The sequence below is a fragment of the Garra rufa genome, chromosome 12 (genome assembly GCF_049309525.1).
Source record: "Garra rufa chromosome 12, GarRuf1.0, whole genome shotgun sequence".
In the NCBI taxonomy this organism is placed as follows: Eukaryota; Metazoa; Chordata; class Actinopteri; order Cypriniformes; family Cyprinidae; genus Garra; species Garra rufa.
In genome coordinates, this window is record NC_133372.1 from 32,758,775 (window position 1) to 32,785,391 (window position 26,617).

Genomic DNA, 26,617 nt, shown 5'->3' on the forward strand with positions numbered 1-26,617 from the left:
TTTTATTCTTAGTTCATGTTAACCGATGTAGTTAACTAACCTTATTGTAAACTGTTACCATCATTTCTTAAGCATTAAAATGCTAAAATTTTAATTGAATTAAAATAGAACTATTTGAACTTCAGTTTTAAAGAATTGGCTCTAAATTACTGCCATGAATCCTAAGCTCTTCCTCCATCTTTCAGGTTTCGGGTCTTTTGTTGATAAGGAGTTGTTGCCGTATGTCAGTCAGGTGAAGGCAAGACGTCAGAATCCCTGCCCCAATCGCATAGATATCTGCCAACCAGCTTTCAGTTTTAAGAATGTCCTGCCCCTGACTCACGATGCCAAAGAGTTTGAACGAGAAGTTAGCAAACAGAATATCTCTGGTAACCTGGATGCTCCTGAGGCTGGTCTGGATGCCATCATGCAGGCTGCGGTTTGTAAGGTGAAAACTGTGTGTTACCTGTGTATAGTGTATGGTGCATGAAAAGAATCACTTTCAAACTTATACCATAGTAGCTACATCAAAAAAGGCTTATTTTGTCATTTCTCACCACAGAATGAGATCAAGTGGGGTGATGTGACACGGATTCTGGTTTACACATCTGATGATACTTTCCACATGGCGGGAGATGGACGATTAGGTGGTGTCTTTCGGCCACATAATGGACAGTGTCATCTCAATGTTAATGGTTCCTATGATGGAAGAGCCTATGTAAGTATCGCACATTTAATGATGAACATTGTTTGTTTTCTGTTGTAGATGAATGCCAAAATTTAGTTACTTTAAGGGCAATTTAAGTGGTATAGTTTGTATGTGCAGACATAAAATCATTTTAATTTGTCCTACAGGATTACCCATCAGTGGGCCATGTATCTAGAGTTCTGCAGGACAACAATATTCAGCTAATTTTTGCCGTGACTGAGGACATCTATCCAGCATATAAGGTTTGTGGGAATTACATCGTTGTTTAAACATTTGGGGTCAAATGAAATAACACTTTTGATAGAAATAGCACTTTCTTCAGCTGAGATGCATTAAATTGATTTAAAGTGACAGTAAACTGCGAATTTATTATGTTATCAAATACAGTTGAGGTCAAAAGTTTACATACGCTTGATTGTTAATACTGTGTTGTTACCTGAATGATCCACAGCTGTGTTTTTTTTAGTGATAGTTGTTCAAGAGTTCCTTGTTTGTCCTGAACAGTTAAACTGCCCGCTGTTCTTCAGAAAAATCCTTCAGGTCTTACAAATTCTTAGTTTTTGCAGCATTTTTGTGTATTTGAACCCTTTCCAACAATGACTTGATTTTGAGATCCATCTTTTCACACTGAGGACAACTGAGGGATTCATATGCAACTATTACAAAAGGTTCAAACACTCACTGATGCTCCAGAAAGAAATCACAATGCATTTAAAGCCAGAGGTGTATAATTTTGAACAGAATGTACACAGAGTGTAATTTTTTATTTTATTTGATCTAAATATCATATTTTTCATTTAATTCTGCCCTTCAGAAGCTACAGAAGACACTTTACACAGAGGAGTTACATTTACCCAGATCTTCGATTTCAAAAAGTGTTCACCCCCTGGGACTTAATGCATTGTTTCCTTCTGAAGCATCAGTGAGCATTAGAACTTTCTGTAATCGTTGCATATCTATAATAGCTTCTTAGTTGTCCTCAGTGTGAAAAGATGAATCTCAAAATCATACAGTCATTGTTGGCAAGGGTTCAAATACACAAAAATGCTAAAAAAACCAAAGAATTTGTGGGATTTTTCTGAAGAACAGTGGGCAGTTTAACAGTTCACGACAAACAAGGGACTCGTGAACAACTATCACTAAACAAACAAACAAGCAAGCAAAAAACCCAGCAACCTCAACTTTAAATGTACACTCTCAGAAAAAATGTACACTGTTGTCACAGCTGTCACTGGGGTGGTAGCTTTTCTTATGAGAGTGTACCCTTGGTGAATATACATTTAGATAAATATATTTAATAATAATCATTTAAGTGGATTTTAAAAGTAATCTCTCTTTTTTCCATGATTCATATACACAAACATTCACAGGCATTGAGTGCATTGATTCCTCAGTCAGTGGTTGGTGTATTAAAGAATGACTCCAGTAATGTTGTGGATCTTATCTCTGAAGCCTATGGGGTAAGTAATAATAATCATAATTTCATTTTTGACCCTATTTAGTGATGTTGGCTTGTGCACTGGCTCTACTTCCTATATCAAACAGAGTGGCTGTTAAAACAAAACAGTGAGCGTTTCCCCGCAACCCTGCTTTCCACTTCTGCTTAAATGGTTAAATGATTTTCTAAATGAACTGAAACTGTGAACTGTGACTTACAATTACAGTCAAAAGTTTTGAACATTAAGATTTTTTAAATGTTTTTTCTTTTTGCTTACCAAGCCTGCATTTATTTGATCCAAAGTACACTATTTAATATTTAAAATAACTGTTTTCTATTTGAATATATTTTAGAATGTAATTTATTGCTGTGATTTCAAAGCTGAATTTTTAGCATCATTACTCCAGTCATGATCCTTCACAAATTCTGATTTGCTGCTCAAAAATCATTTATTATGTAGAATTTGTCAGGTTTCTTTGATGAATAGAACATTTAAGAACATCATTTATCTGAAATAGAAATCTTTTGTAACATTGTAAATGTCTTTATCATCACTTTTGATCAATGTAAAGCATTCTTGCTGAATAAAGAAAGGTAAATAAAAGTATTATATACTTTTTTATTATACCCCCCTGACACTGAAGACTGGTAATGATGCTGAAAATTCTTTGATCACAGGAATAAATTACATTTTGAAGTATATATACAAATAAAAAGCAGTAGTTTTAAATTGTATATTTCAGTAGTTTCAAAAATATTTCACATTTTTGCTGTATTTTCTATTAAAAATGCAGGCTTAATGAGCAAAAAAACATTAAAAATCTTACTGTTAAAAAACCTTTGACTGGAAGTGTACAGACCAAATCAATCATTTTCATATTTTATGTGGGCCAGAATTTGTCGTCCACACTGGTGTTAGAGCAGGAAGGAGCTCCAAAAGAATTAGACGTGTCCTACTGGTCCACATGTAAGGGGAATCAGGCAGATATTGAATGGAAGGAGAAAGGAGAGTGTCAAGGCATCAAGCATGAGAAGGTAAGCACCACCATCAGTGGTTTCATCTAAATTATCAGCAACCAGGAAACATTTTTTGTTGTTTCTCATAAAACTGAGGAAGTTTTGTTTTTTCTCATGATTCATTGATTTTATAGATTACATTCAAAGTACGTTTGAATGCATCTGCATGTCTAAAGAAGCCTCAGACATTTCGGATCAAAATGCAAGGTATCAATGAGGAGGTGAAGATCACAGTGAATACAGAGTGTCACTGTGAGTGTGGTGCTCCAGAGGCGGCTTCCAAACACTGTAACGGAAGTGGAACGCTCTCATGCGGCGTGTGCAGGTAGAGCCCCCTAGTGTCTCAGCAAAGAAATACATCAGCTGACAGACTCTGAAGATACCTTGATTATTGGAGGTTCTTTAAATGTGAAGCAATAATTACAACTATTTACATTTTGTCACCATGTCGTTCCAGCCCTGAATAATTTTCTTGCTTACATGACACACAAAAGGAGACATGAGAGATATTAGAGTTTCTGTTTTCCATACAAAAGTTTTATTTATTTATCTGAGAAAGTCAGTGTAAATAAAATTACATTCATATCGAAGTCAAAAGTTTACATACACCTTGCAGAATCTGTGAAATGTTAATTATTTCACCAAAATAAGAGGGATCATGCAAAATGCATGCTATTTTTATTTAGTACTGACCTAAATAAGATATTTGACATAAAAGACATTTACATAGTCCACAAGAGAAAATAATAGTTGAATTTATAAATATTATCCCATTCAAGAGCTTACTTGATCCCTAATACTGTGTTGTTACCTGAATAATTCACAGCTGTATTTTTAGTTTAGTGATCAAATTAAACTATACAATAAAAAAACTTTTCACTGTTCATCAGAAAAATCCTTTTGGTCCCACAAATTACTTGTTTTTTCAGCATTTTTGTGTATTTGTACCCTTTCCAACAATGACTTTGAGATCCATCTTTTCACAATGACGAAAACTGAGGGACTCATATGCAACTATTACAGAAGGTTCAAACGCTCTCTGATGCTTCAGAAAGAAAGATGCATTTAGAGCCAGGGGTTTAAACTTTTGAATAGAATGAAGATATGAACTTTTTTTTTTTTTTCCAAATAATTTGTGGGACCTGAAGGATATTTCTTACAGCAGGTCAGTACAAACAAGGGACTTATGAATAAGTTTCAAAAAGCAAAAAATAAATAAATAAACAGCTGTGGATCATTCAAGTAACAACACAGTATTAAGAATCAACTATTTTGTTAAGAATAATTAACATTTTGCAGATTCTGCAAGTTGTATGTAAACTTTGGACTTGAACTGTAAATGTACCCGAGTTAGCTAAAAGGCTCATTTTTATCAACATTATTTTTACTACCAAGCTACAAAAAAGACAGAAAAGCACAATGAATTGATTTAATTTGATATCACTGCCTTCAGCAGGTCTTAAAATCGCATTTCCAGTCACGTATGTGTCCTGATCAGTCACATAACACATAAGAAGCAATGGGATTTGGTGTCAGATATTTCAAACACATATATATATATATTTTTTTAACTGAACATTACATTTTCAGTTGCTAGTAACTTAAAGGAGAAGTTCACTTCCAGAATGAAAATTTCCAGGTAATTTACTTACCCACGTCATCCAAGATGTTCATGTGTTTCTTTCTTCAGTCACAAAGAAATTATGTTTTTTTTTAAGGAAAACAATCCAGGAATTTTCTCCATATAGTGGACTTCAATGGGAATCAACATGTTGAAAGTCCAAACTGCAGTTTCAAAGCAGCTTTAAAGGGCTCTACATGATCCCAGCCAAACAGTCAGGGTCTTCTCTAATGAAATGAAAGGTCATTTTCTTTTAAAAATAACTACAAATGTTCGTTTTGCACTAGCTCTGCGATGCATCTACGACTTCACGTATTGCGTAGTCACGTTGAAAAGGCCACATGCGGTTAGATCTTCGTTGATGTACTTTGGTTAAAAAAAGGCTTTTTTTGTAAAAGCCATTTGACTTTCTTTGCACGTTCGCTTTGTAAATACTAGGTCGGTACGCCTCTCTACGTCACACGTGCGTGATTACGTAATGCGGGAGGTTGAGCTAAAGCAAGATGAGCATTTGTGGTTAAAAAGTATATAAATGTATATTTTTCTCATCTCAAATCATTTCACTAGATAAGACCATTTATTTCTCATCTGAGATTGTTTAGTCTTTTGAAGCTGCATTGAAACATTGGAAGACCACTATATGGAGAATCCTGGAATGTTTTCCTCAAAAACCTTAATTTCTATCCGACTGAAGAAAGAAAGACATGAACTTCTTGGATGTCATGTGAGTAAATTATCAGGAAATTTTCATTCAAGAAGTGAACTTCGCCTTTAAAATGAAGTCAAATACAAATCACAAAAAGACTACTTTTATGATTTTTGTGGTATGTTGATAGTATAAATCACCTTTTGGGTTTCACTGCAGAAATAAAATAATATTAGGCTGGCATGACATGTGACATGATGTGATCGTCATGTAGATTTATTTAAAGTTTTTAAATAAACACCTTAATTTATCAGTTTTAAATGTTGACACATATAATACCGTATGTCTTACATTTTTTAACTTAGAAACTGTATGTGTATTGTGTGTGTTAGCTGTAATGAAGGGTATTTGGGTCAACACTGCGAGTGTGTGCAACAGAGTGATGCGGACTCCATCACCAGCATGCTGGCATCCTGTCGACCTGATAACACCTCGCAGGTTTGCAGTGGGCACGGCGCCTGTGTGTGTGGCAAATGTGTGTGTCGTGACATGCTCAAAGGAGAATTCTGTCAATGTGATGACAATAGTTGTGAGCTCCATGATGGCTTTCTCTGTAATGGTAAGTCTAGTGGACTGGCACAAAAATGCTTTTTATTTCTTTGAGTTTCAGATTCAAAACTATCAACTCCTTTGGCGTTTATCATAGGTAAAGGCAATTGTCAGTGTGGAAAATGTGAATGTGTTCAAAACTACACGGGGTCTGCGTGCGAGTGCTCGCCCAGCCAAGACAAGTGTATGAATGACAAAGGGCTTTGCAGCGGTCAAGGCAAATGCACTTGCAACCGTTGTCAGTGTAAAGAAGGCTTCACTGGAGAGCACTGCTCTGCATTCATTAATGCTTGCACACTGTTAAAGTGAGTATCTCTCTCTTCCTTTGATCTGATATGTGTGTTTCAAGATTATTTTAAGTGATTTTGTCTTCCTCTGCCTTTTTTTTTCTTAAATTGAAAGGTTATATTGCCTATTTCTATTTTAATGTGTCTGCAGGGACTGTGTAGCATGTCATGTGGAAGCTGGTACTCCTGAAACCAATGCATGCGCTGTAAGATGTTTGAATGCCTCAGTGTCTCGTCTTGAGGGCTATCATGAGCTGCACTGCACATATGAAGATACCATTTCTTACGATGTAGAGCTTGGCGTTAACGGCACAATTGTACTTCGATATGCAGACCTGCCTCGTATGTATTAAAATCTTATTTTATTTAATTTGACAAGACCGTAAAAAAAGCACACTCTTAAAGGGATAGTTCATTCAAAAATGAATACTTTGTCATTAATTACTCACCCTCATGTCGTTCCAAACCTGTAAGACCTTTGTTCATCTCAGATCAAAAATATCTTAATTTGTGGTCCAAAGATGAAGGAAGGTCTTATGGGACTAAAGAATTTTCATTTTTGGCTGAACTATCCCTTTAAACTCATTTATGACACAGAATGGATGTAACTGTGAATGTTAAATGTTTGTTCTTTTTGTCTCTGTAGGTTCTGTTGATAAGACCACACTTGTAATTGGCATCTCTGTGTCAAGCATCATTTTTATTGGCATTATAATAATCATTATTTACCGTTGCCTGCTGGAGCTGTATGACATTAGAGAATACCAGAACTTTGTCAAAGCGCAGAAACAAACCGAATGGAAAGAGGTGATGTACATGCAAAGACACTGTATTATTAACCACTTAAACACAGTTTTTATATGTAGAGCAAATTATAACCTGTGTTGACAACATACTGTTTGTTTCAGTGTGAAATTCAATACAGACTGAGCATGTAACAATTAAATGTCTGTTTGTTCTGTACAGGTCCAGAATCCTCTTTTCCAAGGTGCCACAACAACAGTGTATAACCCTTTGCATGAGACTGAGGCAAACGAAAAGGAACATTCTGAGTAGATTCAATTTAAAGAAAGAGAGGATCTCTGGGAGTTTGCTATTGTAATATCTTGTTTTTGCATACATCTTACATTGTGCCAACTTCATTAAAATACAGGATTACATGATTTTTGTAAATATCGTGATGTATTTTATACATATTAATATATATGATGAACACAAAGCCTTTTTTGTCCTATAAATAAATAGAGCTACTTAATAAACAGTACAACTCTACTTAAGAGAATTGCCATTTTCAGGCCATGGGTTTCTCAAGAATGTCTTTTTTATGAGTAAAATAAAGTGTTTGTTTAACATTATTTGTTTTTTGTTCATTCTGAAGCAAATGTATTGCTAAATAAAACCACAATTATGTGTTTTGAGTCCTTATGTAGCAGTTTTACAGCTTACATTATTTTATTTTTATTTTTTTAAAACAGTGACTTCAAGTTATGTGTGAGGTATGACCTAAACAGTTTTTTTTCCAAAACCTTTAATAGTATAATTGTTTGGCTTTTGCTTCAACAATAAAAGTGCCATTCCGTATTTCCCAAAATTGTATTATGTATTCTTTCATCTTTTAATTTGATTTAAATTAGCAGGTCACATTCTGTTGTCTGTTTCTATTTCTGAATGACTAGTACTTACAGTCGAGGTCAAAAGTTTACATACATCTTGCAGAATCTGCAAAAATTTTAATTGTTTAAAAAAAAAAGGGATCATACAAAATGCATGTTATTCTTTATTTAGTACTGACCTGAATAATATATTATACATAAAAGATGCTTACATATAGTCTACAAGAGAAAATAATAGTTAAATTGATAAAAAATGACCCTGTTCAAAAGTTTACATACACTTGATTTTTAATACTTTTAATACTGAATGATCCACACCTGTGTTTTTTTGTTTAGGGATAGTTATTCATGACTTCCTTGTTTGTCCCGAACAGTTAAACTGTTATTTTTTTTTTCATTTAGTACTATCCTTCAGAAGCTACAGAAGATACTTGCCTGTTTCCCAGAAGACAAAATAAGTTTAATTTACACTGATCTTTAAATAGAAAAAGTTTTAACCCTTTGGCTCTTAACGCATTGTGTTTCCTTCTGAAGCATCAGTGAGCATTTGAAGCTTTTGTAATAGTTGCATATGAGTCCCTCGGTCGTCCTCAGTGGATCTCAAAATCATACAGTCATTGTTAGAAAGGGTTCAAATACACAAAAAATGCTGAAAAACCAAATAATTTGTAGACCATTAATTTTCTGAAGAACAGCAGGCAGTTTAACTGTTCAGGACAAACTTACGAAAATTAATAATGGTTTTGTTACATATAAAGTCAAAAACCATGGTAACTACAAATTAGACTTGGTTTTTCTACACTAACTATAGTTTATCCATGGTATTTGTAGTAAAACTGTGGTCATGCAAATTGTTTTGTCAATACGCCAAAAAACAAAACATGGTTACTACAATTTTACTATAATAAAGCCCAGGGGCGCCTCTCGCAATTTTGGGCCCTATGACAAAATATGAGGTTGGGCCCCCCTACCACACCAAAGCAGATCTCTGGGGGGCCCTAAAGGGCGTGGGCCCTTAGAATTGTCCTAACTCCCCCCCCCCCCCCCCTTAGCGGCGCCCCTGATAAAGCCATTGTTAATTTTTGTAAGGGAAGGGACTCATTAACAACTATCACAACAACACACACACACACACACACACAAAAAAAACAGCTGTGGATCATTAAGTTAAAAACGCAGTATTAAAGGAGTAGTTCACTTTCAAAACAAAAATTTACAGATAATGTACTCACCCCCTTGTCATCCAAGATGTTCATGTCTTTCTTTCTTCAGTCGTAAAGAAATGGTGTTTTTTGAGGAAAACATTTCAGGATTTCTCTCCATATAATGGACTTCTGTGGTGCCCCTGAGTTTGAACTTCCAAAATGCAGTTTAAATACAGCTTCAAAGGGCTCTAAATGATCCCAGCCAAGGAAGAAGGGTCTTATCTAGCAAAACGATCAGTTATTTTCTAAAAACATTTACAATTTATAATCTTTTTTAATCTCTACACAGAGTACACGCAGAGCTAGACAAGACGAGCATTTGAGGTTATAAAGTATATAATTTGTAATTTTTTTTTTTAGAAAATAACCGATCGTTTTGCTAGATAAGACCCTTCTTTCCTCAGCTGTGATCGTTTAGAGCCATTTGATGCTGCATTTTGGAAGTTCAAACTTGGGGGCACATACATACATTTTGTATGATCTCTCTTATTTTGGTCAAATAATTAACATTTTGCAGCTTCTGCAAGGCGTATGTAAACGTTTGACCTCAATTGTATATGTATCATAACTAAGGAAATCAGTAGAAGTCTAAAAACTACAGTACCCATGGTAAATTAGCTCCACTTCCGGGACATCCGCAGTTTCCCGATAGGCTTTGCGGTATTTTAAACAAGTGCGCGACTTCACTCTGCGTTCCGCTGCTGTCATCTGAACAACGGCAAAGCGCGAGTGGAAATATTAACTAATTTAACCTTTATTTACTCACATTTGTTACAGATACACATGAACGCATTTCAAAACACTCAAATAGTATCGCTGTTCCGTCATATTTGACCGTTTAACCTAGCATGGTGGTGGCAAGCGAACAGGTTTGTTTGATTTGTTTACACGGATTGTGGATTAACGCTGGCCTAAGGTAGCTAGCTAACAGGCTAGTTTGTAACTAAATGTCAAAGTGTACAGGACAGCATAGAGGATGATCATGAAGTGTACTTTTAATGCAGTAACGATAATTCTGAGTAGATTCAGGCTTTGTGTTTTCAAACTCGTATTACGTAATTGCTCATTTTGCTTGTGTAGATGTCATGTCACTGAATCGTCTAATATCTGAAATGCTTGTCATTAACAATCAGTTTGTTTTACAGACACAGCAGTAATAATGAAGTACTTGAAAACAGAGGAGTACGTCCAGAAGTTATCTTGTGTAAAGGACACTGTAACTCTTCACGACGAGTTGAAGGTAAAAATTGATTTCTGTGTACTTGTGAGATCGGTAACAGCTTCCAGTAAGCTAAAACCTGGTTTTATTTCATATACACTACCAGTCAAAAGTTTTTGAACTGTAAGGTTTTTAAAGATGTCTCTTCTGCTCACCAAGCCTGCATTTGATCTAAAATACAACAGAATGCAATAGTATTGTGAAATATTTTTACAATTTAACGGCTTTCTATTTGAATATATTTTAAAATCTAATTTATTCATGTGATCAAAGCTAAGATGTAAAAATACTACTTTTAAAAATCTTACTGTTCCAAAACTTTTGACTGGTAGTGTATGATGCACACTGCTCTAATTTTCTTTTGCTGCAGAAACATGTGGATGATGGCTTTGGTCCATATGGTCGCACAATGTGCGATCGTATCATTCGAGCTTGCAACCAACGGCTAGGCAGTGGGACTCTGGACCCTGCCCTTCAGGAGCGGATAGTGCAGTTGGTGGAACTGGCCGTCCAAGGTTTTGAATCGCTCGAAGAGTCTGGAATGCAGAGCAACCCATTTTATCTGGAGAAAATAGTGTTCCACATCCTACAGAAAGTCACCAGCCTTGGAGCTCATGGCCCTGCTTGTCGATTGGGCCAACTTATGTATAGAAGACTAAAGCTTTTGTCTGCAGAGGTAAAGTGTACTTAATATTTACATACACACATACACTACCAGTCAAATGTTTTTGGATGGGAAGATTTGTAATGTTTTTTTTTTTCTTTTAAAGAAGTCTCCTCTGCTCACCAAGCAATAATATTGTGAAATATTTTACTATTTAAAAATAACTGCTTTCTATTTGAATATATTTTAAAATGTCATTTATTCTTAAAATTTTTAGCATCATTACTCCAGTTACACGTTCCTTCAGAAATCATTCAAATATGCTGATTTGTAGTTCAAATTATTATTATTTTTTTTATTTAAAGCAGTTCAGTATATTTTCTTCGGGATTCTTTGATTAATAGATAGATCCAAAGAACAGCATTTATCTGAAATAAAAAGCTTTTGTAACATTATACACTATACCATTCAAAAGCTTGGAGTCAGTATTTTTTTTTTTTTGTTAAATTTTTGGGGGGGGAGAAAGAAATTATATAAATTAATACTTTTATTTAGCAAGGATGCTTTTAAATTGTTCAAAAGTGATGTCAAAGACATTTATAATGTTACAAAAGATTTCTATTTCAGATAAATGCTGTTCTAAATTGTTATAAAAAATGCTGTCTTGAAATGTAGAAATTTTGTTGTGCCAAATAACTAAAATAAGTTCAGAAAGACGCACTAAAATTATCTTAACGTAAATGCAATTAACTAAAATTCAAAGTCAAAAACCTTGGACAGGTAGTATATTTTGTTTTTTTTGTGCTTTGGTCTTTTTTTTATATTACTAGGTTTAACTTCATTTTATTAATTTTAGATAATTTAGATAATTTTAGTGCGTCTTTCTGAACTTATTTTAGTTATTTGACAAGAAAAAATTTCTACATTTCAAGACAACATTTCTTATAACAATAAAAAAAAACCAAATCTGATACTTTAGTTTTGGTTAACAATAAAAACTATGGTCATCACATTTAAATTTTTGGAAAAAATTGGCAAAAATGTTGGAAACCTTGGAGACAGTTTGAATTTTATGTTATGTGTCCATATTTCAAGGTGTTTTCTGTAAACCTTATTATTTGTTTTTTTGTCAGCAAACGGATGACTTCAATGTTCTGGTGCGGAATTGCTTCGCAGTGCTGTGGAACAGTCTCCTCTCCAACAAAACGAGTGGTTCCACCCTTCTTCCGCGGGACAGACTTCACTGTCAGCTGCAAGCTTTAACTTTCAGACTTCTAGAACAGGGGTCCAGCTCGGCATCTTTCTCATCTAAAGTTCCTTTGTTCGTAGAGGAAGCGGTAGTAGAGTATGAACGATCGTGTGGGAGTTTTACTCCTGACGATGTGAGTTTTCTGTCCTCTGAATTACGGGAACTGTTCTTCGGCCCTTTAATCAATCCGCAAGACTCTGCACTAACACGCCTCACGCTGGCTGTGCGATGTGAGGTAGTGTTTAAGGTTTGTAAACTGCTCTGCAAGAGTCGGTTTTCATCCGAGGCTGTTGGACTGTTACATAGTGCTCTGGAGGGCGTCGAGGGTCACGTGACTCTGCGTTCGGCTTTGAGTCTCGCAGATCGTGCGGTCCAGCTGCAGTCTGCGTTAAGCTTGGGAGGTGAATGCAGTAAGGCTTTCACTGAATGTGCACGTTCCCTCAGGGGGCTGCCCCGTGCCATGTCGGCTGCAGAGGCTCATGCCTTAGTAGAGGCTTGTCAGCTGGTGGTTTGGGCGTTGGAAGCTGGTCAGTGTAAAGGAATGGACGTAACTACATTGCTGGCTTGCTTTTCATTTTTGGAAGAATATCAGGAACGTCTGCTCACACAGCAAAAGGTAAGATTGTATAATAATTTGCTGGTACTCATTATTATGTGTTAGGAAGATTACATTTTAAAGGCTTTTGTTTGTGTTCCAGGACTCTTTTTCACAGCAGGTGCAGTACTCGCTTTGTTTCAGTTTTTACCAGGGCTTCATTAGCACGTATGATAGTCTTCATGCATCTCAGGTATGCTAAACTGTTTGAGACCATGATTAAGTTTATGATCAGCAACATGTTTCACATTCATATCCTTCATTTAACTTTTATGTCCAAAGGTGTCTGCGGGCGATGCTCTGGACAGAGTGCTGTTGTACTGCCAGGCGACAGCTGGACGGATGCTTGCTGAGCTGCGAACACTCAACAATGACAATTTCTTACTTAAAGCAGGTACAGCTGCCTGAAGTCTGCATGTTGAAATCTTATTTAAAAGATTAAATATCTTTTAAAAGTTAGGTTCTGTAAGATTTATTTGCAAAGTTTTTGAAAGTAGTCCCACGTTCATCAAGATTGCATTTGATGCAGTAAAACTGCAGTGTTGTAAAATATGCTTGCAATTTAAAACAACTTTTAATATATTAAAATGCAAGTTACTCATGTGATAGTGAAACACCCATTACGGCAGTATCACTGTCCTTCAGAAATCATTCTGATATACTGATTTGTTGTCAAAGTTGAAAACAGGTGTGCTGTTTAATATTTAGGATTTGATTAATAGAAAGTTTACAAGAACGGTGCTTATTTGAAAGACATTTTTGTGTCAGATTAAAGGTTTTTGTGACATTTGATCAATTTAGTGTGTCCTTGCTGAATGTAAATATTAAATAAAAATCTCAAAGACCACAAAGTTAAATTGAATTCCATTTTAATTTGTTTTGTTTGTTTTTCCTTCTAGTGTGTGCAGTGAATAATGTGGTGTATGAGCTGTTTAACAGGAAGCTGTATGAGGGGGCATTTGGTTTGGCTGTGATTGTGTGTCAGGAGCTGTGTAAGGACTGCCCACCTTCTCTTCCTGTGGATAGGGTAAGAACTGCAGCCACCTCTGGTTATTTGTTAACTTTGTTTGGGATCAACAGCAAACAAAAAGGAACAATATAATATTGTGACATTTTGAGACAAATGAACAGTTCTGTGTAAGCCCCCACCCCTCATATTTTGAGGCAGCAAAGGCTGAAAACACAGTGAGTGTCACATGCGCTTTAGTATGTGTGTAGTAAACGAAACCGTGCTCTGTTCCATTCATTCACGCAGAACATGCAGCATTCATATATAAATAGCCTTTTTGCAGCTTATTATTCATAGACACTAGTCCATATAATGTTTTGATTCAAGTGTACTGATCTATGCTTGATTTTGACTTTGGCAAATTACCTGACATTCCATGTTATACATGGAATATACATATACAAATGTCACAGTAAGCCACTAAACTGTAGATGTGTCATGTCTATGTTTCAGGTCAACCGCTGTTTCATGCTGACAGTGCAAAGTAGCCGGCGTGGGGGTCAGCTGGAGCAGGCTCTAGACTGGATTGTGCGCTGGATTCGGGTTTTGGGCGCACAAATTTTGAATCATTTTGCAGAACCTGTGTCGCTATGGGTCAAAACCAAATGTGATGCTGCCCGAGCAGGAGAAGATGACACGCGTCTAAGGTAGCTTAAACTAAGCCAGTTAAAAAAAAGGGTTGTCTAAGGGTGATTGAATGTGCTGATAATGGACTTTTTATTTGGTCAGGACTCTGAGGGATGGGTTGGGAGAAGCAGTAGTGGATGAAGACGTGCTAATGTGTTTGTTAGAAGAGGAGTTGCGTTTGTATAAGGAGCAGACAGGAGACACGGCTCAGGAGCGCTACAACACACTTTGTGACCTCTTGGATATCTGCCATGAAGAAACCCCACACACACTGCGACGGGCTACATATCTGTGTGAGATGGCACAGGTTGTGTGCTACCAGGACTTTAGCCAACAGACTGACTGGTGGGTAAACATGATGACCTGAAGACTTTTTCTGCTTTTGTCTTTTTTTTTAATCAGAGATAAAAAATATGGAGAACTAAAGATCTTTTTTGGTCTGTGTTAATCAGCTCAGCAGTTGACTTTACCCATGAGGCTTTGAGATTGCTGGAGGCAGAGCCAGAGACCGCACAGAATGCTGATAGGCTGAAGGATGAGAAGGCACATGCCTCCCTGTGGCTCTACATCTGTACTCTTGAGACCAACCTGCAGGAGGTCCGTGCCTTGGCAGTTTACAAAATGTTCAAAAAGATTCAACAGTCTTTCTGACCCCAAACCTTTGAACCATAATGTACATACTGAAAAACGTATTTTCATTTGGCATGTCACAGGCTGTGGACACAGAGAAGCGATTGCGTGCAGTACAGGAGGAGAATAAAATGGAGGTGAATATGGATCCTGTTCCCACTAATGATCTGGAGTATGAAGACAAACAGAAGTCACAAGAGAGCCAGTTAGTCTATGATGGACTACGCTTCAATCTACTGGCTCAAAGCAGTAAGTCACACACTCACAAGCAGAACGGCTTTAAGAAGCACTGATTTATAAGATAATCCACTAACGTGGTTGATTCATGTGTGTGGCAGAGCTGAGTGAGCCTTTGGACAGATGTTTGTCTCTATGGCGGAGTCTGCTCAAGGGGTCTGTGCCTGCAGTTAGAGACCCTAAACTCACTGCTGCTTCTATGAATCTCATGGCTGCTCTCTATACACTTATGGGCAAAGTAAGACTAAACATTCACTCACTCACTCACTCACTCTGTGTAACATCATGTTACTCAAACTTATAACCAAGAGAAAACTATTTGCTGAATAATGATTGTCTCCATTAGCACCTTCAAGCTCTGGAGGGATATCAGCTCGCCGCTGCCCTTTTCCGTAGCCTTAGTGATGCCCAGAATAGTGCAAATGCCTTTTGCCACTCTGCCAGGATCCTGCTGTATCTGGGCTCTCCTCAGATTGCACAGGTGAATTAATTGTTTACATTGTACATCTGCACTTTAAACTTTAACATGATGTTTACACCAGAACATACTTGCTCGTTTCAGGTGGAGTTAGAAAAAGCAGAACAGAGTTTGAGCTCTGTCCCAAGTTCCGAGAGCACATCTGTTATATCCATGCTTGCTATGCTGCAAAAAGCACAGATACACTATGCTTTAGGACAGGTAATGCTTGTTCATATAACTGTTTGTGGACCAGTTAATAGTTATTAGTGAATTTAATTCTTGAATTAATAAACTTGCTCACAGAAGCCCTGATCTCTCTCTCTCAGGTGGAGAGTGGTGTGTGCTGCCTGATGGAGGTGATTAAGGAGTCTGCTCAGCATCATTCTAAGAGTTGGTACCTGCTCAGGGCACGGGCACTGCAGATAGCCAGTGAATACTTGAGTCTGGACACACAGATTTTGGACTCACAGCTACGTCAGAGCATTACTCAATATGGTCAGCTATTATATAGTGTACACATACTTTTCGGCTACAGCATTTAAAATGGGTATATTTTATAATGCATCCTTGCTAAATAAAAGTATTCATTTCTTAAAAAAACCCTACTTATCCCAAACTTTTGAATGGTAGTGAATGTGTTTTCAAATAAATCTGGACAGAAAATTAGTCACATCACATCAATTACCCATATACTTTTTCATAAAATTTACGAATTGTGTGTTTTGTAGCTCTGAAGTCTCCAGACACCGCTCAATATGAAGGGTTGAAGCTTTTAAATTTGTGAATTGTGTGTGTTGCAGGTCTGAAGACTCCAGACACAGCTCAATATGAAGGGTTGAAGCTTTTGTGCAGCCTGGTCATGATGCTTCTGGGCAACGGATTTTATGGAGCCCCTGGACCAAACACAGACACACGCTTTGTAGACCAAGGTACAACAAACTGTAACCATTTCAGAACAGATTTGACCACTTAAATTCACAATATGAGAGAGTTTTCGATTAAAATACCCAAAAATCACTAGAGCCGTGTTATATATTTTGCTGACTTGTATACTTATATTATCCCAATGTTTCCAATAATGTTTATATCCAGAGAAATAAACAATTCAACTAGTGTAACGGACAGTGTCATTGCGTCACCTGCCAGTGAACTCATACACCAGTTTTATTTTGTAGAAAACATAAACACCAAAACACTTCAATATGTTATGTGTTTTATTAGATATGTGATGAATGCACAGAATAGCATTATAACAGAACTTTCAACACACTGAAATGTATTTAGCTTTATAAAAAACGATACTTTATCCCACATACGCATGACCGGAAGGAGCGGAAGTGGTCGACTGTGGCATAATGAAAGCTCCACTGATTTTGAACAATGTGTCGTGCTTGTCTCTCATTAGCAATCACTCTTGCAGCCTTGTTTCGCTTCCGCGGCTTTCAGCCCCACCGTGCTTCATACTACAGTCACATTATTAACTTTCATACATTAGCTCATCCACGAACTTGATTTTTGCCCAAATCCTGTTAGATTGCATCGGCTGGGGATGAAGACAACTTCTATGATTCCACACTCATCAAACTACATCTTTGTTTCTTTGTTTGTTTTCAAAATGCGCCCTCTAGTGGGGAAAATTACATACTGTGCCTTTAAAGAAGTAATATTGGTTTCTTGGTTTGTTTTCTCTTTTTAGGAGACAGTGTTGTGTTTAAGTGGCTGTTGCTGAGTGAGGTGCTGGTGTGCTCTGAAAGGATGGTGATCGTGAGGAGCAGCAGTGGGGCTGTTCATGAAGCTAAAGCTCAGTGTCTAGAGGCTCTCAAACTGGCCACCAAACTGCAGACACTCAGCCAGTGAGTACATACTCCATATCTGTGAGTGTGAGAGGTAGAATGTAAGTGACAGGTCAGATCCAAGCATGTGTTTCTGACACTGAGGGGCCAACTAATTCTTTTTCTTTTAAACCACAAGTAGGCTTAAATATACTTCTGGGATGTCAGACAAATTGTTTGTGCATTTGTAAGAATGTTATTTTGTTTTACAGTTGTGCTGAGCTGTTGGTGTTGAAAGCAGAACTGGAGTTGATGAAGGGCGCAAATGAAGCTAGTAGTTTGGATCTGGAGCAAGTTAGAAACTTACTTGATCTCTGCACAGGTAAAGATGTAATTAGAGATGGTTTGATTCTCCTTTGTGAAAAGTCAGCCCAGAATTACCAGGTTAAGTCCACTTGAACCCTGTATGCAGTTGAAGTCAAACGTTTGCATACAACTTGCAGAATCTGCTAAATGTTAATTATTTTGCCAAAATAAGTGGGCTCATATATAATGCATGTTGTTTTTTTTTTTTATTTAGTACAGACCTGAATACGATATGTCACATAAAAGATGTTTACACAAGAGAAAATAATAGTTTAAATTTAAATGACCCTCTTCAAAAGTTTACATACACTTAATTATTAATACTTTGTTGTTACCTAAATGGTCCACAGCTGTGTTTTTTTTATTTTGTTTGTTTGTTTAGTGGTAGTTGTTCATGTGTCCCTTGTTTGTCCTGAACAGTTAAACTGCCTGCTCTTCTGGAAAAATGCTTCAGGTCCCACAAATTCTCTGGTTTTTCAGCATTTTTGTGTATTTCAACACTTTTCTATGATTTTAAGATTCGTCTTTTCACCCTGAGGACAGCTGAGGGACTCATATGCAACTATTACAGAAGTTAAAATACAAAAAGTGCTGAAAAACCACAGAATCTGTGAGACCTGAAGACAGTTTAACTGTTCAGGACAAACAAGGGACTCATGAACAACTATCACTAAAAAAAAAAAAACACAGCTGTGGCTCATTCAGGTAACAACACAGTATTAAGGATAAAGTGTATGTAAACTTTTGAACAGGGTTATTTTATTAAACCTGTATTTATTTATTTTAGATTTATAGGCAGGAATTTTACAAACTAAGTATTTATTTTGCTTTTATCTCCCCTACATATAGATTTTGGCCAGGGAAAACAACAAAAGTGTGATGTAAAAATAAAACCACGCAAAGGTCGGCCAGCTGCCCCTTCTTCCTCTGGTCACGCCCCTGAGGAAGATGATGATCTGAGTGGAATCCTCAGTTCTCGTGCCCTTCTCAAAGAGCCTGTGGAGACCATGTGTAGATTAGGAAGCCAAGGAGCATCTCCCCCTCTGAAGCCCAAACGCCAGCATGGACTTTCCTGCCTGACCCACGCTGACACCTGCTCCTGTCCCTGCTGCAGTGAGCTCAGTGTGGCTCGAGTCAGTATCCACTGGGCTCTATTGCAAGCAGATCTCCAGACAGACCCAGAGCGCTCTCGCAGACTACGCCAATCTGCCAGGAAACGCTGCCGTAGTGTTGCAGCTAAGCTCCAAAACAGTTTAGCTGCTCTCATGTCCTCTAAAAAGTCAGCTAGACTATGTCTGTCGCTGCTACAGGCGGAACAAGGCAAAGTGCATTTGGGCGCCGTGCTGCAGCTTCTCAGAACAGGAGACAAAGGGAACGCTACAGTCCTGTGGGAGGAAATAGAGGCGGGTTTGGAGGCAGTGACACCCAAAGGAGCACTGACACCAGAGCTTGGACCCATCAGAGCTGCTCTGCTCGGAGCTAAAGCTGTGGCCTGCTGCTTGGCTTTGGCCATGAAGAAGCAGTGTACACCTGAGGAACTGTTTTCTTCTGTATGGGGTTGGAATCCACCGAAGATTAAACCACAGTTAAAACTCAAAACCGAATCAAAGCATCAATTCAAGAGCCCTGTTTCTGACACAACTCCTCTAGAGACGGGTGCTAAACGCCACCCTGATGTTAAGAGTGCACCTGCAGAGCAGGAAAGCAGGAAAACCAAAGAATCCTCTGTAGTTTCTAAAAAACCTAAGGAGTTAGTGCCTAAAATTACCATCACAAAGTCCTCCATGGTTTTCAAAACACCCAAAGCGACAAGGACATCCCGGCCCAAATCGGTCTCCACTAGCACCGGCATTGGTGATTTGAGAGCGTTTGACTTCACTAATGAGGTCCCTGAAATTTCAGTCAACTTTACACCCTCGTTACACCCATCTGCCAGCCAACGTGGGAATACAAAGTCAAAAATCGTCCCAAAGGGGTCATTTGAGGTTTACAAAGATTCTTCTCCTGCTGAAGAGAAACCTGTGCTCGTGCCAGCTGCGCCTAAACGAACCAAGCGCTCTCGCTTCAAGGTTTGGCCATTGGTTTCACATTTCTTTAGATGATTGTAGAAGATATCTTCATATCATAAATCATTAGTTAATTACATCTGTTCTCTATCTTAGGTCGAGTTCAGTGATGAAAGTGACACTGAAGCCGCACCTCCTGCTGTAGTGGAAAAGTTGGAGAAAAAGCGGAATGCCTCCAACTCCAAAACATCTCGCACTCTGAAACCAGCTTTGAACTCCGTCACTAGTGATGCCAAAGTTGTGAACCCAACCGTAGAACCAGAACCTCCCCGACGCACACGGACCACTAAGAAAAGCACAGCACTCCCCTCTACCAGCTGCATATCTTCTGAGGAAGACACTGCCTTATCTACGACACGCACACGCAGAGGGCGACCAAAAAAGAGTCAAAGTTCAGAGGCCACAGAGGAGCCAGAGAGGATGAGGATGATTAAAGAGGATGAAGATGATGTTCTTTTGGATATCAGCCTAGAGGAGCTCCGAGGGTCTGACACGGAGATAAATGACGCAGGTTTGTTTGTAGAACAAAACCGATACAATTTTATTGCTCATTTGACTTTAGTAAATTAAATGTGTGTATGTGCTTCTAGGCAGCCCAGATGCTGGTTGTGAGGTCTTGAGGAGAGATCTGGCTGCAGATGTTGGACGAGAATGTTTCAGTGAGCTCAGAAGAACTGGACAAAACGGCTCTGGGTCTCAAACAACCGTACCACATGCATCAACACCCCTAGGTAATACTGTGTGCACTACTGTTTAAAAGTTAGGGGTTATTAATTTTTTTTTTTAATTAATCACTGTTTCCACAAATATTAAGCAGCACAACTGTAATATGTGACCCATGCTGTCAAAATTATTTTTTATTTGAGCAGAGAAAAAGGTGGTACTCTCAGAAAACGTACAAATAAGAAAATTTTTGTAAAAAAAAACAAACAAAAAAAAACTCAAATTCAACCAAAACTGATATTTTTCACTTCTTTTGCCTGTAGCTCAAAATTAGATTTTGAATGGGTGGGTTTCTGTGAAAAAGGAATTTTGTTATTAAATGTGTACGCCATTTAGGGCTGTCAAACTTGATTTACTATAAATGTATTTGTTTTATTTCATGTTTAGCTGACCTGTCAGTAGAGGCGGTCCAGTCGTACCTGCATTCCTCATGGCTCCTCCTCCACCACTTCCCGCCTCCCTCTCTTTTTCCCCACATCTGCTCACTTCTTGCTCAGTCGCTCGGCCAGACCGATCCCATCACTACTGCGATGCTACATGCACAGTCGCTAGGTGTGTCCACTCGACACCATATGACCCGTCATGTGGTTAGCCAGTTCAGGTATGTCAGTTACCATAAAATTCAGACATTTTGACAGAAAAATAGTCACATTCTCCTAAAACATTTGCATGAGAAATTGAAACCCTTCTCTCTGTCTCTCTCCTGTAGGAAGCTGAAAAAATCTTGTAATGATGTAGCAGAAGGTCTTGGTGCTCTGAGTCTGGAGGAAACGTCTGGGGCAACACCGTCTCAGAAACTCTCTGCGCTGGAGCAGATCTTTTCCTTCACCTCATCACATCCAACAAAGTTCCCACAGGCACACTGTCAGCAGTTCACACAGCAGATTAAAGATCTGCCAGCAGGTAACAAATCCGACTGTGCTGAAAGTGACCCATTTAATGGCACTGTTTGCGACAAATATGCATGGGGTAATTTGATTAAATTGTGCTGGTTTAAGGAAATTATATTACTCTGCAAGCACTATTGAAAAAATGTAAGGGTAGTTAATCCAAAATGGGTTTAGAACTCCAACCAACCATTTATCAGGTGTTCAAGTGCATAGCGATGGCGCTGTGAGATCAAAAGTACGAATACGCTCATAACTCCAAAACTGTCAGTTGCATTCTCAAGTGTCTTATGTCGTTGTAATCCTTGGCTTACACCGGAAGAAACGCATGCATCAGATTCAATCGTGAGCCTCTGAAAACTGAGTATTTTGGTTTTCTAAAAATCTCTAAAAAACATGGCTATTGATGTTTGAGCACGTATTAGACATAGTTAACGGAGGCTGATCGGAACAAAACTTAGTGGGACTGTTTGCCTCACTGCCCCAAAGGTCTTTGAGAAATCTTCCACTGGGGCACAATATTGTCGTCTTCAATGGGGTAGCGATTGTACATTGCATGGTTTTTCACACATACATGCAACATTCATATCATATGATAGGACTCCTCAATTCTGGACAACTTTGCTTCTAGATCCACTGCTGTCAAATCTTTTGTTAAAATGATTGAGAAGATGTAAAAAGAAAAAAAACTTCTTTTGTGAACTAGTCCTAGGTTTTTCACTCAGTCTGGAAAAAAACACTGCAGTACAATTCTCTGGACACTCAAGGTCAACAGTAATTTAAAAAAAAATCATTTGAAATGTACTCTTTGGGAAGCTATAACAGGGAAGTTTAGAAAAGGGGCCTGTCCAAGTTTACCCAAAATCCTATAAAGCCTAAAGGAAAACTCAAAACTTCACAAAACCTGGTGAGCAAATGTGACAAGTGATTCTAAACGAGCATGCAAAGTTTTAAGGAGATCGGACAATAGCTAATGCTGTAACAATTATAAACGTTAAAGAAACACACATCTATGGTAAATTATCTGGATTTACCAAAAAATATTTTTTAAATCGTTGGTTTAGGTGGTTACATGCTTGCTAAATGTCTTTTTTCATATGTGCCTAAATGCCTTTAAGTGCTTGAACCCTGGTAATTGCTGCTTGCAGCTCTAGTATTTAATGTATTTTTGCTCTAGGAGTCACGGTGTGCATGCTATCGCTCACGGGCATGTATCCTGATGAAATTGGCAGCACTATTCTTCTGACCCGACTGGAGCGCGGCTCCACACCAATCACTGTTCGAATCCCTACTGCAGACAGAAAGGTACAGATATATTTGTGTGCTGATGTTTTCACAACTTTGGCGTATTACCTAATACAACACATTTAAAACATTACAGTCTTTTCACTTTGGAAAGGGAAATTTGGAGATGTTTGCTTCAACAATTTGCTTTTATTTTTAGCGCTCTGTTGCTGTGCTATTGGAAGAAATGGATGGAGTATTAAAGGGGCAAAAGGAAGTGAGCACTGTGGCTGAGAAATCGCAGTGGTGGGAAGGAAGAAAGGCTTTGGATGTTCGCGTAGAGGTGAGACACGATCTTTGACAATTCGAAAATGGTTAATGTAAAAGGAAGGATGTTGAATACTAAATGCGCGGTGGTCGTCTTTTGTCCATCAGAAAATGTTAGAAGAAATGGAAGAGGCTTTAGGGGTGTGGCGAACTCTACTCCTGCCTTTGTCCTCTGACCCTGAACTTGAAGGTCAGATGAAGTGCTTCCAAAAGGCACTGAAAGAAACAAAGATCACAGAGGACATTCTTAAGGTCTGTGGCATCCTCTCATTAGTTTCTTTATCACATGTTCTCACCTGTAACACCTTCACAATACTTTTTTTTTTTTTTTCTCCAAAGGTGGTTCTCTCAGCATCTCCACTGCTATCCCTGCCAGACCTGCAGTGTCTTGTGGAGGGGATGGGGCTGCAGGACAAGGACTTCCTGAGGCTTCTGCAGGCTGGTGTGTCTGAACTGAGAGGCAGGGAGGAGCCACAAGGACATACAGTTCTCATTTTAGACAAGGTACACTGTCATTAATCTGTGAGGCAATTTAATATTTTGAGCTGAGTCCATTTGCTAAACATTTTGTGGTTCGACAGTTCTTGCAGAGGTTGCCGTGGGAGAACATTGCTTGTCTGAAGTCTCGTTCCGTCACTCGCATGCCCTCTTTACATGCAGTACTTGGACACAGCCATCTGAAAGAGGTATAGCTACTCGGTAACAAACACAACATAGAATATTTACTTTTCAGTAAAGCTCTTGTAGTTGATTCACTAGTCATTCATTTTTCAGTCGAAAATAAATTAAGGTTTTAGAGGAAAACATTCCAGGAGTTTTCTCCATATAGTGGACTTCAATGGGGATTAACAGGTTGAAGGTCCAAATTGCAGTTTCAGTGCAGCTTTAAATGGCTCTACACGAAATTACTAATGGTTTCATTAGATAAGACCCTTATTTCCTTGCCTGGAATCATGTAGAACCCTTTAGAGCTGCATTAAAACTGCAATTTGAACCTTCAACCCGCTGATCCCCATTGAAGTCCACTATATGGAGAAAAATCCTGGAGAGTTTTCCTCAAAAACCTTAATTTCTTTTTGACTGAAGAAAGCAAGACGTAAACATCTTAGATGACATGAGGGTGAGTAAATAATCAGGAAGTCCTTTAATGTGAATTATTTGTCTTTTCTCAGATGGATTCAAGTTGTGTTCTGTCCTCTGGTGTGAACCCTAAAAAAGTTTACTATGTGCTAAACCCAGATGGAAACCTACCTGACACCGAAAATCGCTTTAAAGAATGGTTTACTGGGTAAGTTCATAATGTTATCTAACACACTGACAGCCACAGTAATGCAACTGGTCCTGTTTTCAAATTGTCATCTCTGTCTGTGATTGGCCAGTGAGCGGGCGTGGCAAGGGGTTTGTGGAACTGCTCCTGATGCAGATAAACTGCAAGAGGCTGTGACCACCAAAGACCTCTACATGTGAGTGAAACTAAATATTTGCTATTATTTATAATAATGCACTGATGAAATATAAAGTAATTTGTGTCTGACTATGTATTTGTACCTCTATGTAGTTACATCGGACATGGGGCAGGAGCCCGGTTCCTGGATGCACAGAGGGTTTTGAAAGGGCCTGTGCGGGCCGTAGCTCTTCTGTTTGGCTGCAGCAGTGCTGCTCTCAGTGTACTTGGACACCAGGAGGGAACAGGAATCATTCTCAGCTACCTGACTGCAGAATGGTAAATGCACATCTATGTACTGTTGAGGTCAAAAGTTCCTTTCAGAATCATTAAAAATGTTAATTATTTTACCAAAATAAGAGGGATCATACAAAATGCATGTTACTGTTTATTTAGTACTGACCTGAATAAGATATTTCACATGAACGATGTTTACATATAGTCCACAATAGAAAATAATATTTTAATTTATAAAAATGACCCAGCTCAAAAGTTTACATCCCCTTGATTCTTAATACTGTGTTGTTACCTGAATGATCCATAGCTGTGTTTTTTAGTTTAGTGATAGTTGTTCATGAGTCCCTTGTTTGTCCTGAACAGTTAAACTGCCTGCTGTTCTTCAGAAAAATCCTTCAGGTCCCACAGATTCTTTGGTTTTCCAGCATTTTTGTGTATTTGAACCCTTTTCAGCAATGACTGTATGATTTTGAGATCCATCTTTTCACACTGAGGACAACTGAGGGACTCCTTTGCAACTATTACAAAAGGGTTCAAATGCTCACCACACGTTCAAAATGTTTTCACCCCCCCCCCCCCCAGGCTCTTAATGCATGTTTTTTCCTTCTGGAGTATTTTGTGAACTTTCAAAATCATACAGTCATTGTTGGAAAGGGTTCAAATACACAAAAATGCTGGAAAACCAAAGAATTTGTGGGACCTGAAGGACTTTTTTGAAGAGCAGCTAGTTAGCAGTTAGTTTTAACTGTTCAGAACAAACAAAGAACTCATGAACAACTATCACTAAACAAAAAAACACAGGTGTGGATCATTCAGGTTACAACACAGTATTAAGAATCAAGGGGATGTAAACTTTTGAACCAGTTCATTTTTTTTTTTCATAAATGCAACTTATTTTCTCTTGTGTACTCTGTTTTTTAACTAAAAAAAAAAAAACAGTAACATGCATTTTGTAAAATGGTTAAATTAACATTTTTAATGATTCTGAAAGGGGGATGTAAACTTTTAACCTCAACTGTACAACAATCCTGTGTGTAGATGTTTATGAACCGCTTTATCATTAAATATGATTCTTTGTCTCTTCACTAGCCCGTTGGTGCTCGGTAACCTGTGGGACGTGACGGACCGTGATTTAGATCGTTTCACGTCGGCTCTGCTCCAGTCCTGGCTCTCTGCTGGCTCTGGCTCCTCCCTTCTTCAGCATTTAGCCCAATCGCGTAATGCCACGCATTTGAAACACATAATTGGTGCTGCGCCCATTGCATATGGTTTGCCTGTGTATATTCATTAGCCCAGAATTTAAATTTGTACTTTTATTATTCACCGCTAATTTTGTGAAATGTTTTAATGTGTAAATGCAGCTGTTATTTAAGGTCTAATATAACCAATCTCAGGGCTTGTTTACAATGCAAAGAATAAGCTCTGCCTATATGAAATTTAATCTAGGTCTAAAAGTGTTTTGCTATTTTGAAGTACTTGTTTGATTTCTGCCGTGTTGTGTGGTTGCTATTGCTGATTTAGTTACCTCAAGATATTTTAAGTCACATCATACATTTTTACTTCCTGTTTTTTAAGTTATATCAAACCACATCAAAATAAAATGGTTTTACAGCATGTTTTTGGCACTGGTGGTTATTTCAACTTTATATGGTATAGAAAGAATGAGGGAACAACATTAATAAGGCAAGTGTTAACAATATTAGATAAACTGACAGGCTGTTCCAGCAGCAAGGACCATAAATTTAACCCTGGACCACAAAACCAGTCATAAGTAGAACGGATATAATTGTAGCAATAGCCAACAATACACTGTATGG

At 38.0% G+C, this 26,617-nt stretch overlaps 2 protein-coding genes across 2 annotated transcripts; both read left to right on the forward strand.

Annotated features, from left to right (window-relative positions):
* Positions 1-154: 154 nt before the first annotated feature.
* itgb7 (integrin, beta 7) lies at positions 155-7,491 on the forward strand. Its single transcript, XM_073852561.1, has 11 exons — positions 155-427; positions 542-697; positions 835-930; positions 2,059-2,148; positions 3,021-3,161; positions 3,278-3,468; positions 5,803-6,029; positions 6,117-6,324; positions 6,458-6,648; positions 6,953-7,113; positions 7,273-7,491. The coding sequence occupies exons 1-11, from the start codon at positions 155-157 to the stop codon at positions 7,360-7,362; spliced, it is 1,824 nt and encodes a 607-aa protein (XP_073708662.1). The 3' UTR covers positions 7,363-7,491.
* A 2,792-nt stretch (positions 7,492-10,283) lies between these two features.
* On the forward strand, positions 10,284-26,402 carry espl1 (extra spindle pole bodies like 1, separase). Its single transcript, XM_073852045.1, has 31 exons — positions 10,284-10,364; positions 10,714-11,019; positions 12,081-12,812; positions 12,895-12,984; positions 13,074-13,185; positions 13,691-13,818; positions 14,254-14,447; positions 14,530-14,772; positions 14,880-15,024; positions 15,141-15,306; positions 15,396-15,532; positions 15,641-15,775; positions 15,857-15,973; positions 16,081-16,249; positions 16,555-16,683; positions 17,451-17,607; positions 17,799-17,908; positions 18,742-19,961; positions 20,055-20,469; positions 20,549-20,689; positions 21,069-21,282; positions 21,391-21,584; positions 22,746-22,873; positions 23,013-23,135; positions 23,228-23,371; positions 23,459-23,623; positions 23,701-23,805; positions 24,292-24,407; positions 24,499-24,582; positions 24,678-24,842; positions 25,890-26,402. The coding sequence occupies exons 1-31, from the start codon at positions 10,284-10,286 to the stop codon at positions 26,089-26,091; spliced, it is 6,567 nt and encodes a 2,188-aa protein (XP_073708146.1). The 3' UTR covers positions 26,092-26,402.
* The last annotated feature ends 215 nt before the right edge of the window (positions 26,403-26,617 follow it).